Source organism: Falco rusticolus, chromosome 9 (assembly GCF_015220075.1).
Source record: "Falco rusticolus isolate bFalRus1 chromosome 9, bFalRus1.pri, whole genome shotgun sequence".
NCBI lineage: Eukaryota > Metazoa > Chordata > Aves > Falconiformes > Falconidae > Falco > Falco rusticolus.
Genome location: NC_051195.1, coordinates 24,094,636 through 24,107,648, shown reverse-complemented (window position 1 = coordinate 24,107,648; position 13,013 = coordinate 24,094,636). Strand labels below are relative to the sequence as shown.

At 39.3% G+C, this 13,013-nt stretch overlaps 1 protein-coding gene across 8 annotated transcripts in view; it reads left to right on the top strand.

The window, feature by feature from the left end:
- Window positions 1-13,013, top strand: part of FRMPD2 (FERM and PDZ domain containing 2) — a 77,218-nt gene that overhangs the window by 41,706 nt on the left and 22,499 nt on the right. For 3 of the 8 annotated variants that reach the window (XM_037400706.1, XM_037400707.1, XM_037400705.1), the window contains exons 24-33: window positions 1,046-1,139; window positions 1,629-1,714; window positions 1,905-2,052; window positions 3,126-3,340; window positions 4,617-4,715; window positions 5,908-6,272; window positions 8,904-9,198; window positions 10,123-10,281; window positions 10,930-11,104; window positions 12,213-12,423. In XM_037400706.1, the coding sequence (XP_037256603.1) occupies window positions 1,046-1,139; window positions 1,629-1,714; window positions 1,905-2,052; window positions 3,126-3,340; window positions 4,617-4,715; window positions 5,908-6,272; window positions 8,904-9,198; window positions 10,123-10,281; window positions 10,930-11,104; window positions 12,213-12,423 (1,847 nt within the window). Of the gene's footprint in view, window positions 1-1,045; window positions 1,140-1,628; window positions 1,715-1,904; window positions 2,053-3,125; window positions 3,341-4,616; window positions 4,716-5,907; window positions 6,273-8,903; window positions 9,199-10,122; window positions 10,282-10,929; window positions 11,105-12,212; window positions 12,424-13,013 lie in introns of those variants that run through there. The other 5 variants (XM_037400711.1, XM_037400710.1, XM_037400713.1 and 2 more) reach the window with 3 other exon arrangements.

The following is a 13,013-nucleotide window of genomic DNA, read 5'->3' as shown; positions in this document are numbered from 1 at the left end:
GTCAGGGAGGGATATAGCCAGAGTCACTAGAAAATGCAGCAGTGCAAAGAATTCTCCAAGTCATGACTGGTTTTGCTGCTCCCCTGGAGCTCCTGGAACTCAAAGGCTGTGTCAGTACAAGCAGATTTCACAGGACCATGGCATGGGCTCAAGCACTTGCCCACAAGCACCGTTTAACTGTTGACAGCACCAATATGGCTTTGGCCTGTGCCTCAACAAGCAGTATAACAGATGCCATCCTATGCTGGGTGGCTGAAAGTTTAGCTGTGTGGACTCAAGAAATGCCATTATTCTTTCTCTGAAGGCCAGAGAAAGGTCCCTAGCCAATTTTATTTCTTAATATAAGGAAATAAAGTTCTCTGTATATTTAGAGGACCGGAGAAGGCAGTAGTTGAAACTGTCTGCCGCATTTGAATAGTAAATCCTTGTCCTGGCTATCAAAGTTTAATTTACCCCTCCAGGCGGAGATGTCTTTACAGTCTTGGCTGAAATGGAGTGGGAACCAACAGCCATTTCATTGCCTGCAGAAGAAATTGAGGGTTGCTTTTTCATTTGAATTTGGCTAGGGGACATATATGGACAGAACATAATTCTTCAGCTAATCTGGAATTCCTGTGAACTATAGACTGTCAGGTGGCTGCACAAGTTCACGTCCATGCTTTATGTATTGTGTGGAAGGTTAATAACTGCTGAATGGATATTGAATAGTTTGGAAGCTGGGCTAAAGACTGAGTGAAAGATGCAACCCCATCTTTACGTTAGCATAGGGAAAAACATGTGAACATTTAGTCAATGTTTTTATATAGCCACATAGAAATGCATTGCATTTTCCTGAGGAAAAAACCCAAAGATTACTGCCTAGGGAAGTATATTACAACTAGATGGGACTTTGGAGTAACATTCTCTTTTCTTTTTTTCCTATACTAAAAAAAAATAGTAAATCCTAAAGCAGTTGCTTTGCAATGGATATGTAAGTTGCTTTGATTTTTATCACAGGAAGATCATGTGAAGACTCCACTCTAATCTGTGGGCATATGTTTTGCAGGGTGGAATTAACACTAGTGTGCGTCACGGTGGAATATATGTGAAGTCAATTATTCCCAGGGGACCAGCAGATAAGGATGGACAAATAAAGATAGGTAACATGTCTGGCAATAAAACTCTGGGCTGCAGAACTCAATGTTAGTGTGGAATGCTTGCCACAGGGACAATGAAACACATTTGGGATTGGAGGTGATACAACTGTGAAATGTAAGATGCAGTCTATAATTCCTCAACCTGTCCCTGTACTACATGTAGATATCCCACTGAAAAACCAGGAGCCTCATACTAATATTATACAGTTAGTCTCTGTAGCTGCACATCAGGCTAGTTACTCTGACACCTACTTTCAGTGTTGCTGTGATAACCAGATACTACCACTGCATTTACTTACAGAATATCCTGGTATGTTTTAAGTGCTAGTTATGGAATGCTGTACAACAAGCAGTATTGCTTTCATACAAAGTAGCATAATTTAACACATGTAAGCATGAAGAACTATTGCAATGTGGGGAGCCTCAAGGTTTACACCTATTGAACTTGAACATCAAAGCAACTTGCTCCTTTTTTGTTTTCTTTTGTGTCAGGTGATCGTCTGCTGGAAGTAGATGGCATCAGCCTCTGTGGCATCACGCACAAACAGGCTGTGGAACACCTTAAGAAATCTGGCCAGGTTTGTACAACAGCAGAGCTCAGTAAGATACCCAGTAGAATAAAGTGCACTTAGTATGAAGCACAGGAGCAAGCTAGGCCAAAAGAAACTCACTCTGCCCCCATCCAACCCCATTCTCCTACAAGAAAAGTGAAAAAAAAATAGACTGAGGGTTCACTGTGTAACTGGAAGCTGTTCATCATTGTTTTAGACTGCCAAGCTGGTTCTAGAAAGGGGAGACTACCAACTGGCAGAGCCATGCTTGACTGCTAATGACAGAAAGGGGGACCAATGTGCAGTTGTTTCTGTGGCAACATCCTTCACAGATGGTACCAAGGACTATTGCTTTTTGACAGATGGTGAGTACTAAAAAGGGAACTCAGGGTGACTTCTTACAATGTGCAAGGAAGGAATGAATGAAAATGAAGTAATGAAATTTCTGTGGGTTTCAAGGAACTGCATACTGAATAAAAATACAATGTGCAATATTAATGGCATTACCAAGAATCAATTCTGAACAAAATTATTTCCTATGTACTTAGACTTACAGTTGTTAGATATAGCTGAATTTATCGTAGGCATAAATATTGTATCTCTAAGCCTCCACAACATGGGGCTGGCAGGGGACATCCCTGCCAGTAGTCTATAGCACTCTGGGGCAAGAAGCAGCTGCGCTGGCTGCCAGCCTGTCACCCAAAGAGAGCACTGCCAGCACAACTGCTGATGCTGTGTCAGTGGTGAAGCTAGGGTGAACTGCTGACCCAGGGCAAGGACTGGAGACTGCCATCACTGGAGACTGCTGTCACTTCATTTCTTAAAAGCAGAAGATTCAGAGATCACTTTCACTGAATTTAGCCAACAAGTAAATACTGTATCTTTTACTGTAAGGCTGTCTCATAACCAAGTCTGAACCATACTTTCCCATGGGGCAGGTACTCCCCTACATTGTCCCTAGCAGAATGGGGTTCGGCTGCAATGTGGTATTTGGGAAAGGGCTGGTCTGTTGTTCTTGTCTGGAAAGAGCAGTAGCTTTGAATCTAGCTTATGCCGGTTAGTGCAGGCAGCTACAGAACACTCACACTCTACAGCTACAGCTCTACCCAACACTTACAGAAGAATGTCAGAAAACCATAGCATTTGAACCTTTTTATGTGATACAAAAGGTTTCCTCCTTTATGGGCTTGTACCAGATGGCATAAAGTCTGCGAACACACAGTGGAATAGAATCCAGTTCTCCCCATTCTGCCTGTACAATTTCAAGGGCTCATATAAGTTAAAGGAACACCAAACTCTTCTTCTGCCATTTATTATTGGCAGATCTACCTCTGCAGCACAGAGGACAAGGTCTGCTGAAGGTATAAATTTACATCAGCTCCTTAGGGGGCACATATGCCACACCTCTCAATCTTTTTCCAATCCCTGCTTTGAACAGATAACATATTCGAAGTCAAACTGACAAAGAATTCTGGAGGCCTAGGCTTTAGCGTTCTGCAAATGGAAGGAGATGCTTGCGAACACCTTGGAGGAGCTATTGTCAGGATCAAAAGACTGTTTCCAGGGCAGCCAGCTGAAGAGAATGGCAAAATTGAAGTCGGAGACATCATTTTAGCTGTGAATGGGAAACCTATTCAAGGACTCTTCTATCAGGTATCAGGCAGTACTATCACTGGGAGTCCAGATGGGTAACATGTTAATAAAGACAATGGGATGAAGCTGCATTTAATCTTAATTATCACCATAAGGAGTCAGAATTTGCATATAATGAGTTTGATTTCTATGTAGGATTCTTCTCTAGAATTCTTATAAATAATTCCTTCCTAACAGAATATTTACAGAGAATTTCTTCAGCTACTTAATTTGTAACTTTCTACTAGTGATGCACAAAGTCTATTGTTAGATGCACACCAGTTGTTAATTAGTTGGAATCTTTGTTGCTTTTATGCATAATTGAAACATATTTTCCCTGTGGTCATTTGTGCTTTGTAATGTCACGCTAAATACCATGCCCTAGATTCAAATCTCTACCAGGTGAGGTCAATCCAGTGTAACTTCTTTACCTGTAAGAAGAAAATCTATACCCTCATGAAGAAATTAAATGGTAAAAAAGGACTACATGTTTAGATTTTTTTTTTCATTGTAATCTTTTCAACTCATGAAAAATCCTCGAGTTTTGTATGTGAATATGCATTGAATATGTATGATTGGTAACAAACAGACCACTGTCAGCTCATTCCTATCTTTAAATAGCAAGGGCAAAAGACAAGGTGCCGTAAGCCCTAGGCACCTGTGGGGGTGCTGCAATTGTACTCTATTTTTCACTGGTTTTATCCTGACCTGGACCCTGTCCTTTTCCAGCAGTGTCTTGCTCCCCGACATACAGCCTCTTCACTCAGTTTGTGCAGATAGGCAGACAAGGTGTTTTGGCCTACAGCATTTTTTTCCCCTCTAGATTAAGTATTTCACCTCCTACTGTAGTTGCAAGTGGAATGCTACTGAATATAGATCTTATGTCAAGGAGGAGCTTTGAGAAAGTCTCCCTTTGGTTATGTCAATAAGGCAGTCTGTGGAGCTATGCTGATATAATTGACTAAAGATGTGTCCTTGCCAAATGCAGTTTGAATTAATTTGCCTGAAAATCCTGTTTTCTTCAGGAAAATAATAATTTAAACCTATGTGTCTGTTGGTAGAACAAAAGTTTGTAAACAGAACTGACTTGATTTTAGATACACATTCACCTAAAAACTTTGGTCCACTTATATGACAATCATACAGTAGTGAATTTTGGCCCCCAGATACTGCTAAGAGGCACAAATACCAGGAATTTGGTATTCAGAATAAAAACTGTCTCCATCCCAGTTGGTAAGATGACTGGTGCTATAGACTGTGTTCCATAAGAAATCTAATATTCCTTCTTCCTGCTTAGGATGTCCTACACTTGTTGAGAGGAGCTCCTCCAGAAGTCACACTACTACTCTGCAGACCACCAAAAGGTGTTCTTCCAGAAATAGAGCAGAGTGCCCTGGTAAGGCAAAGCTTCTGTCAGTAAAACTTGCTGCTGTAAACCTGGAAAAACAGTACTACGTTTTCTATTGTCTTGAACAAGGCAACCTACCCTTTTCTCCAAGACCCTCTATTCCATTTTTTTCCTTTCCCAGCTTCAACTCAACCTCTAGAGTTTAACTGATTCTTCCTTAGCAACCAAAATAATAGAAAACCAACAGATGTGAAATGTGTTTATCCAGTCCAACAACTTTTGAATTGCAGTACTGTCAATGAAAAGAAACAGCACATTTCCCAACAGCACAAACCCCCAAGCAGATCTTCTAGTGACGCTTCTAAAAATGCTCTACTAGATCCTCAGCCAGAAACTGCAGATATTCTCAACTGCAGGTACTCTGACTTGTGGGCTTGAGGTAGCTGTATTACTCCAAAAAGTGAGGAAAATAAAGAACATTTCCTGTCCAGGCTACCTCTTAATAAATAAATGAAATAATGATTTCAACTGGTTATTCAGCTTCTTATTGATAATTAGCAGAATTTCTGGGGAGGGGGACACACATGACAAACAATAGAGACTGCAGAAACTAAAACAGTGCCATTAGGTGTCCTAGCATCATTATTCCTGCTTCTTGAACTCAGCTCAAGGACACTTACACAATACTTTTATAATGAACATGCATTTGCATTACTCTTACTCCATATAGCATGGCCCGCTCATGGCTCCAGTCCCACCAGGATTTATAAGAACTGTCCACGGGCAGATAGAAATGACTGCCAGGACCACCTCCAGATAACAAACTGGCTCCTGTTGCTCTCCTGCAACATGCCCTTGGCTTTTTCTATGGGCAGTCACACAGGAGTCAGATCCAGAAGACACTTCTTCACAATGAAGAGAATATAGACACAAAGTTGAGGCATGATATGAAAAGAAATAAAAAGGGGCCATCTCTAACAAAGAATTCATTGAGAAAAAGTGAATTTGTGTAGTAGTTGCCTAGGTGGAATTCCTGAAGAATGTGGAAGACACATAAAGACAAAACAACCATTTCATGAGAGTACCTCCCCTCTATTCTTTCCTTCCCTTCCAGCTACCATTTGATATTTTCACACTCAGATGCTTACTGATACTGCCTCTTCAATTTACTTTGTTCTTAAAGGAAAGAAGATGGGAGATAAAAAAAGGGGTTACACTAACTTTTCTGTTATTTTGGTAGACTCCAGCACCATCTCCTGTTAAGGAGTTTGTGGCAGAAATGCCAGGCAGGACAGAGGTAGGAAATAGTATGGACCAGTCTACCACTGATGGAGGCAGCACCTCCCCAGACCTTGAAGACTGCCTGGACTCTCCAGTGGCAGCAGATTTCAGTGAACCTCCTGAAGAGGACAGCTCAACTTATGAAGAGCAGGAAGCTGAGTTTCAAGAGGAGCCCATACAGAAACTTATGACTCCCAGAGAAAATTTCTATAAGCATCTTTGGAAGTTTCATCAAGAAGCTGCCGGTTCTGAAGCCTTCCACTCCTTAGAGGAAGAAATGAAGCAGAACTGCTACTCACCATGTGAATTTGTATGGGCCAAAAGGTAAGGAATACTGAAATCTGCTCTGCAGCCTTTCCTCTGGCTCTTAAGAGTTTTGAAAGTGAATTGCTTAGGTTTAAGTACAGGGTTATCTGCTTCTAATCACTGCTGATTACTAAAGATTTTGTTTTACTGTCTTACTCTGACTATCCTAATCTGCTGTCTGTATTTACTCTCATAAGAATTTTGTGTAAGTCTGCATTGCAAGACAGTTGTAAGAGTACTGCACTATATAACATTCATGCTTGTTCAGCTGAAGCTGGCTACAGTTTGAAATCAGTGGAAAGACTTCTTCATTTAAATGGGAATCACAGACTGCAAAAAATACAGGGCAAATGGACTCAGCCTCCTTTTACAGTTGTTTGGATATACCAGACACTGGCACACAGAAGACAATCCATTCCATTTTAATCATCTTTTCCAGTGCAAAAGAATATAAATTATCACAACAGAAAGGACTGACAGAAAGACAAGTTAAAGGTTTCCTAGAGGTCTTTAACTTACAGCTCTAGTAATTTTATCTAGAAAGGAATTCCTATTTTTCTACACAGTCATTTGAAATCTTTTTATTATTCTTGACATTCATCAAGCATAGAACCAGGCAATCTCTGGGGGTGTCAGCACTAGCTGGCTGCAAGTCAAGTTGGGCCATAATGGCAATTCATACTTTTAGCTTCTCTCTCTTGAGAGGTGAAGCTTCACCCACATTCACGAGTGAAGCTCCTGCTTACATACATGCTTCTCTACTGCTTTTAAAAGTTCCATGCTCAGGGTTTCACATGGAAAATTCCTTTCACTCCTCATCACCACCAGTAAGAACCTTTGGAAATGCTGTTTTGAAAAACTTTAACTCCTTATTTTCCCTCTGAAGTCCAGATGCAGGGGTTACTATACTCCAAAAGAAAGTTGAGCTCATCAGTGGAGCATCCTGCAGGACCAAGAGTCATGTTATTCCCCATGGTGATTTAGAGATGGGCTAGAAGCTGTGTTATGATGAAGCCACTGCTGGCTCATTGCCTTGAGCTTGTGTAGCTCTGACAAACACCTTTCATACCCTCTGAAGGTCAATCAGGACTCCACTAGCGTATGACAGCTTCTGTGACACCCACATTGACCAACGTCCACTGAACACAACTTTTTACTGACTCCAAAAGAAAGGAGCAGACTGCATTTGCTGTTATCCTTAAACATTTCTTTTAATTATCCCAGTCATCTTCCACAGTATTGTAAGTATCTGTTGTTCAGCTATTAAAGCACAAAAGCACAAAATGTCAGCTTCGTTCTCAGCTTTGCTGTGCTACTGGAGATGGCAAACTTTTCATTTCCTCCCTGCACATATATAAGCTAACAGACTAGATTGCTTCCCTCACTGAGGGCATGCAGCATGAGCCTACAAGTTTTTCTTATTTTTATCAGTATTTCAAAAGTACTGTCAAAGGCTACTAGCTATGCTATATCCAACCAAAATACCTGTTTTGCTACTGTGCTTTGTATTTTGCTTCAGACTACAGACAACTTCTGAAACAAGAGCGTAACACCGGGGATCTTCTGTGATTTCATGCAAGACATGCAATTTGTGTTCCTTTCAGTTGTGCATGTTTGCTTGGGAGATGGTAGACACAGTTCAGTTCTATCAGAGAGCGGAAAGATTCTAGGCAACTGTTACATATGAAAGGACATGGCATCTTTGCTATATGAAGCATTAATAAAAGCTATGCCATTTTAAGTGTTTTTAAGATGTATGAGGTTTAGCTATATTTTGGTAAAGATTGATATGAAGAAAACACATAGTTAAAAAATAAAATAATATGTGTTCCAAGCATTTCTATTAGCTTTAATGATAAATTTAATGGGAGACACTGCTATAGTAGTCTATTGAAGTTTATTAATGACAACAGACAAAACAATATTAAGCACAACACACACGATTCAGTCTGGACTTGAACATCCAAACTGCTGAATACTGTGTCTCCAATATGGTGGAATAAAATCAATAACATTTAATTCAAGTAATTGAACAAATCCATTGATTTCTGTAGGACAACTCTTATGTTTCAAGGCAAGCATAAGAATAAAATCAAGCTTACAAACAGAAATCAGGACTAGTACCTTTTATGGAGAGACAGTAGTCACATTATATTTCATGTTTGTGGTCTGTGCTCTGGTTATCAAGGAAATACCTTCAGGAACCAGGAATGTGGCTGGCATTCCTTTTTCAAGAAAAATGCAAATGTGAAAGTTGTAGTAGTATTGTAATGTGCATATCACATACCAGATAAGTTAATTAAGTTGTTTATGGCAGATGAAATAATTAGTGGTCTAGGAATTATCCAATTATCCTTTTCAAGAAGCAACAAAAGTATTAATTAATGTCTTTAAAAAAAAAAAAAGAGTGCAATATTTTGCAAAGGCTGTTTTCAAATTCTGAAAGATTTTTAATCTTTTAACTACCTTTGCAAAATACTGATTAATTATTTATTTTTACAGTATCAGTGGAGGACCCAGACAGCAATTTAATACCATAAACAATACTTCAGTTAAAATTAAAATAAGGTCATGCATAAGCAGTAGACTTTTCAGTGCCCATCTAATAAAGCATATAGAGGAAAACACCAGCATCTTTTTATTTTCCAGCCACAAATTTAATAAGAGTGGTGATGACCTATCAAACACAAAATGTATGCCCAAAACTCTCTCCCTAACCCCTATTGATGAAGAGTATCTCACTGTCAGCTCAGCATCTGCGACCTCACTTTCATCGGGAAGAAGCTCCGAGACACTCTGCACAACCATGGCAACCCCACAACCACGTGTTTGTGGTCCCTTCTCATCATCCCTGTCTGCTAGAGAGACACATGACAGTGACAATGAATGGGAAGACTTGGAGGAACTAGAGGAAGAGAAAGAAGAAAAGGAAGATTGCGCTAGGGTATGTGATAGGCACTAAATTATTAACAGGTAGAATATGACAAGGGAAAAGAAACAAATTTAAAAATGCAACATTCTTAAACATAAATTTAACATAAATTTTAACTCATTATATATGCTATTTTTGCATGGCTTTTTTTTTTTTTACTTTCCTGAATGTCCATGATCTTAATGCAGACCTTCCACTATGCCCAGCGCTCCAGAATTCTTTACCATTTCCCTAGGGCCATCTCCTTGCTCTTGCCATCTTACTATTTCTTCAACTTTCCAGCACTTTGCAATACTATTCCCAGTGTACAAAGGCCTTTAGCCCTCTAGTAGCCTCTAAAATTAATTGGACTCAGCTACTTGGGTTTTTTCTGTCATGTTTTAAACCCATGTGGAAAATAGCTTTGTTACACTGATGTCCTGATAAGAAAGTATGATCCTTGTGCTAATTACTATTAAAAATACAAGGGTCAGTCCTGCCAAATGCTGAATATCTTGCATTCCTTCTGACTCTAATGAGCTCTGAATTCCTACGAATTTGAGAGCACTAAGGACAAAATTTAGCTCCAGCCATTTCCTTTAGTGGGACAGCAATAGCAATAACAACAATAATCTCTGCAACCTACTATTGTAATGCTGGTCAGCTCAGAGGACTCCAAGCCTTTCTTTACACATTTCAAATGCCAAAATTCCAGTCCCTGATGGCATTCTCTGCCTTATTAGGCCATATCAATCAATCACCATGAAGTTCCACTAGGTACAAAAAAAAATAATTAATTCTGGAATAAGTCAATGACAGATCAGAGAAACCATTATGTATGCTCTTGTTTATACCATCTGAGGATCTGATTCCTATCTGCATATAAAACATGATGGAAGATGTGAATGAAGCAAAAGAAAAGCCTACATCTAACATATCTTGTACTTATTTTAATAGGAAATGGAGATCTTTGTGACTTTGACAAAATCAGAGAACAACGGTTATGGATTCTCTGTAGTTTTTAACAAAGTGGACACCTGCCTCTATGTTGATGAAATCTTGAATGAGCCTGCCCTGTCTGATGGAAGACTAAAAAGAGGAGACAGAATCATTATGGTATGGTAATTCCTTGAGTTTATACAGAAAAGAAAATACTTGCAGATCAATGTCATTTAGTTTTGCCTTTCTTCCTTTCGTAGAGTCCAGTTTATCACATACTTAGGCATGCAAGTGCAAATGAATCATATAATAAATGTAATTCTGCTAACTTCAGTAGAATAAATTTTGAACTGAATATATTGTATGACCAGGCAAATAACACAAATCATCTAGCAGCAATGTAAGACAACTGAGACATCAAATGCCTTCCAAATTAAATGACAAACTGAATTAATGTAATAAGATAGGTGACATACAAAGGATGCAGGAGTTATGTCCTTTGTAATGTATGAATAAAGCTTGTTTTCAGCCTGGTTAATCTTTAATTTGTTTCACTAGACTGTCTTTGTTTTTTGCTACAAGACCTTGAGTTCCAAGAAAAAAAGAGCTATTTTTATGAAAGCTCTGCACTCAGAAAAAAATAAGTTCAAAATAGAAATCTCACTGCAATCTTAACTGTTGCATTTACTCACATCAAATACCACAGCAAAGCAGCAACATGAAAGTGAAAGCTAATTTAAGTCCATATACACAATTCAGAATGGAGAGAGAAGTACAAGGTGGTCAATGAGATCTATGACATCATTTTACTGATTTGTCATTTAGGTGAATGGAATTGATGTCACATCTTTACCATGCAATGAAGCCCTGACTTTACTGCAAAGCTCTCCTCCTGATCTGCACCTTGTGGTTGGTCGTGCTGACAGTCATCCACGTCCCTCTATTAGGCCAGATGAGATTCCTGAAATCACTCTCACAAAAGGTGCCAATGGACAGCTAGGTGTGTGGTAAATACTATGCATGCTATTTTGGACAGAGATTACAGCAATCGTAAGATAATCATAAGCAACTGTGGTCTTGGATCTATATGATCCTGAGTGACCTTGACACCTTTTATGCTCTCTGCCACCACCTGTGACAAAGGAACGGAGAGCATTATTTTGGGCAAGGCCTTAAAGGGGAGAATAATATCTCTTACTAGACCAATGAAGAGAGTTGCAAAATTGATCTTTATATTATCATCCTATCAGCTGAGCTTTCTGGAAGATCTCTGGTCTCATATTTTCATATTACTGATATACAGAAGTAGTTGGTAGTTAGATATTAATGTTACCTGCTGAGATACGTAAAAATCTATTTGGAGGAAAAGGGGGGAAAAAAAAAAGAAAAAAAAGGCAAAGTTTGAGAAGAATGAGCTACTGGTTAGGGCAATAGTTTGCTATTCAAAAAATCTCTACTCAAATTCTTGATTCACCACAGACACGAGGCTTTATCTACATTGCGCAATACAAGTGATTAAAAAAACCCGCCCACAGTGTATCTTGGTATGTCAGCAGAATGTGGCAAGTACTGCACACAGGTAGAACTGTAGACTCAGGAAACAGTATAGCTGTATTTGCTCAGGTACAGCATCCTGTTTCCAGTTCAGAAACTAGCTTGTTCAGAGAGTGCTTGAATATTGTTCACAATTCAGTTTTGCACTGTATAGGTATCTCCTTAGTTGTATGCTTCCGTTCCCTATCACACTCTAAAGATTGCAAGGCGCTTAAGCACTCTGGTAATGAGGGAGTTACTGCTATGCAGCTAAGTGTCTTACTCAAATGACTATTCAACATCAGGTGAAATAAAACATTATGAAACAGCTGAAGCATAGAGATAGACAATACCATTTAAGTTTTTTCCATACTTTTTTAATATCTGTTTTCATTTCACTATCCCATTCCAGCTCTTATACCCTGTCTCACTGGGGTAAGACTGTTATTTATAACATCAGTGATTTGTTCAGCCTATCTTTCAATGACACACATCTATTCCATTAGGCTGTATGTCACTGACAGTGACATTCAAAACACGCTGCCACAAAAGATGCTTTCTCTGCATTATTCTAGGCTTGAAGCTGACAGGAGGAGCTGGAAGCAAGTTACAAGGCATTTATGTGCTAGAGATAGTGCCTGGCTCTCCTGCCAGTGTGGAAGGCAGTTTGCAGTCACAAGATCAGATTGTTTACATCTGTGGACTGTGGACTGAGGGCATTAGCCTGGATGATGCAGTGAGAGCGTGTGAAGCTGCCACCCAGAATGTCCAAATCAAAGCCACAAGGTAAATCTGAGCAGACAAGGTAAACCCAAGTATACTCAATCTCAATCCTAATGTTGAAGCAGGTTTCTAAACCTCAACAAGTTAAACAATAAACCCAGGACAAACTACAAGCAAAATGCTTTACCTCAAAGTCTGAATGTTGCAACTTGATACATAACATCCATAAGATATCTTAACTCCTCATAATTACAACTAACAGAGCACAAGTAGACGCATACAACATAAATGAGAACTCTTCAGACTTCATCATCCAAACACAAATATGAACCCTTTAACTGCCAGGCTGGCCACCATTTTCAGATATCCTGTTCTGTAGGGAAGATCTTTTATATTTCCACCACTAGCGCCAACCTGCTCCATACAATCTCAGATTGACAACTACAGGCAAGAAACTACCTCTGATGGGAAACTCCAAGTTGGTTACTTCCAACAGTCAACATGTTAGAAAGGTATTAAAAATGCATCATTTAATCTGCCACATGTAACAAAAAGTCATCCCAGACTTGATCAATAACCTGCAGTTAAGAATTTCCCTCATCAGTTCTTGGCTGCAATTTAGATCTATTGTGTGTTCTACAGTCTGATATAGC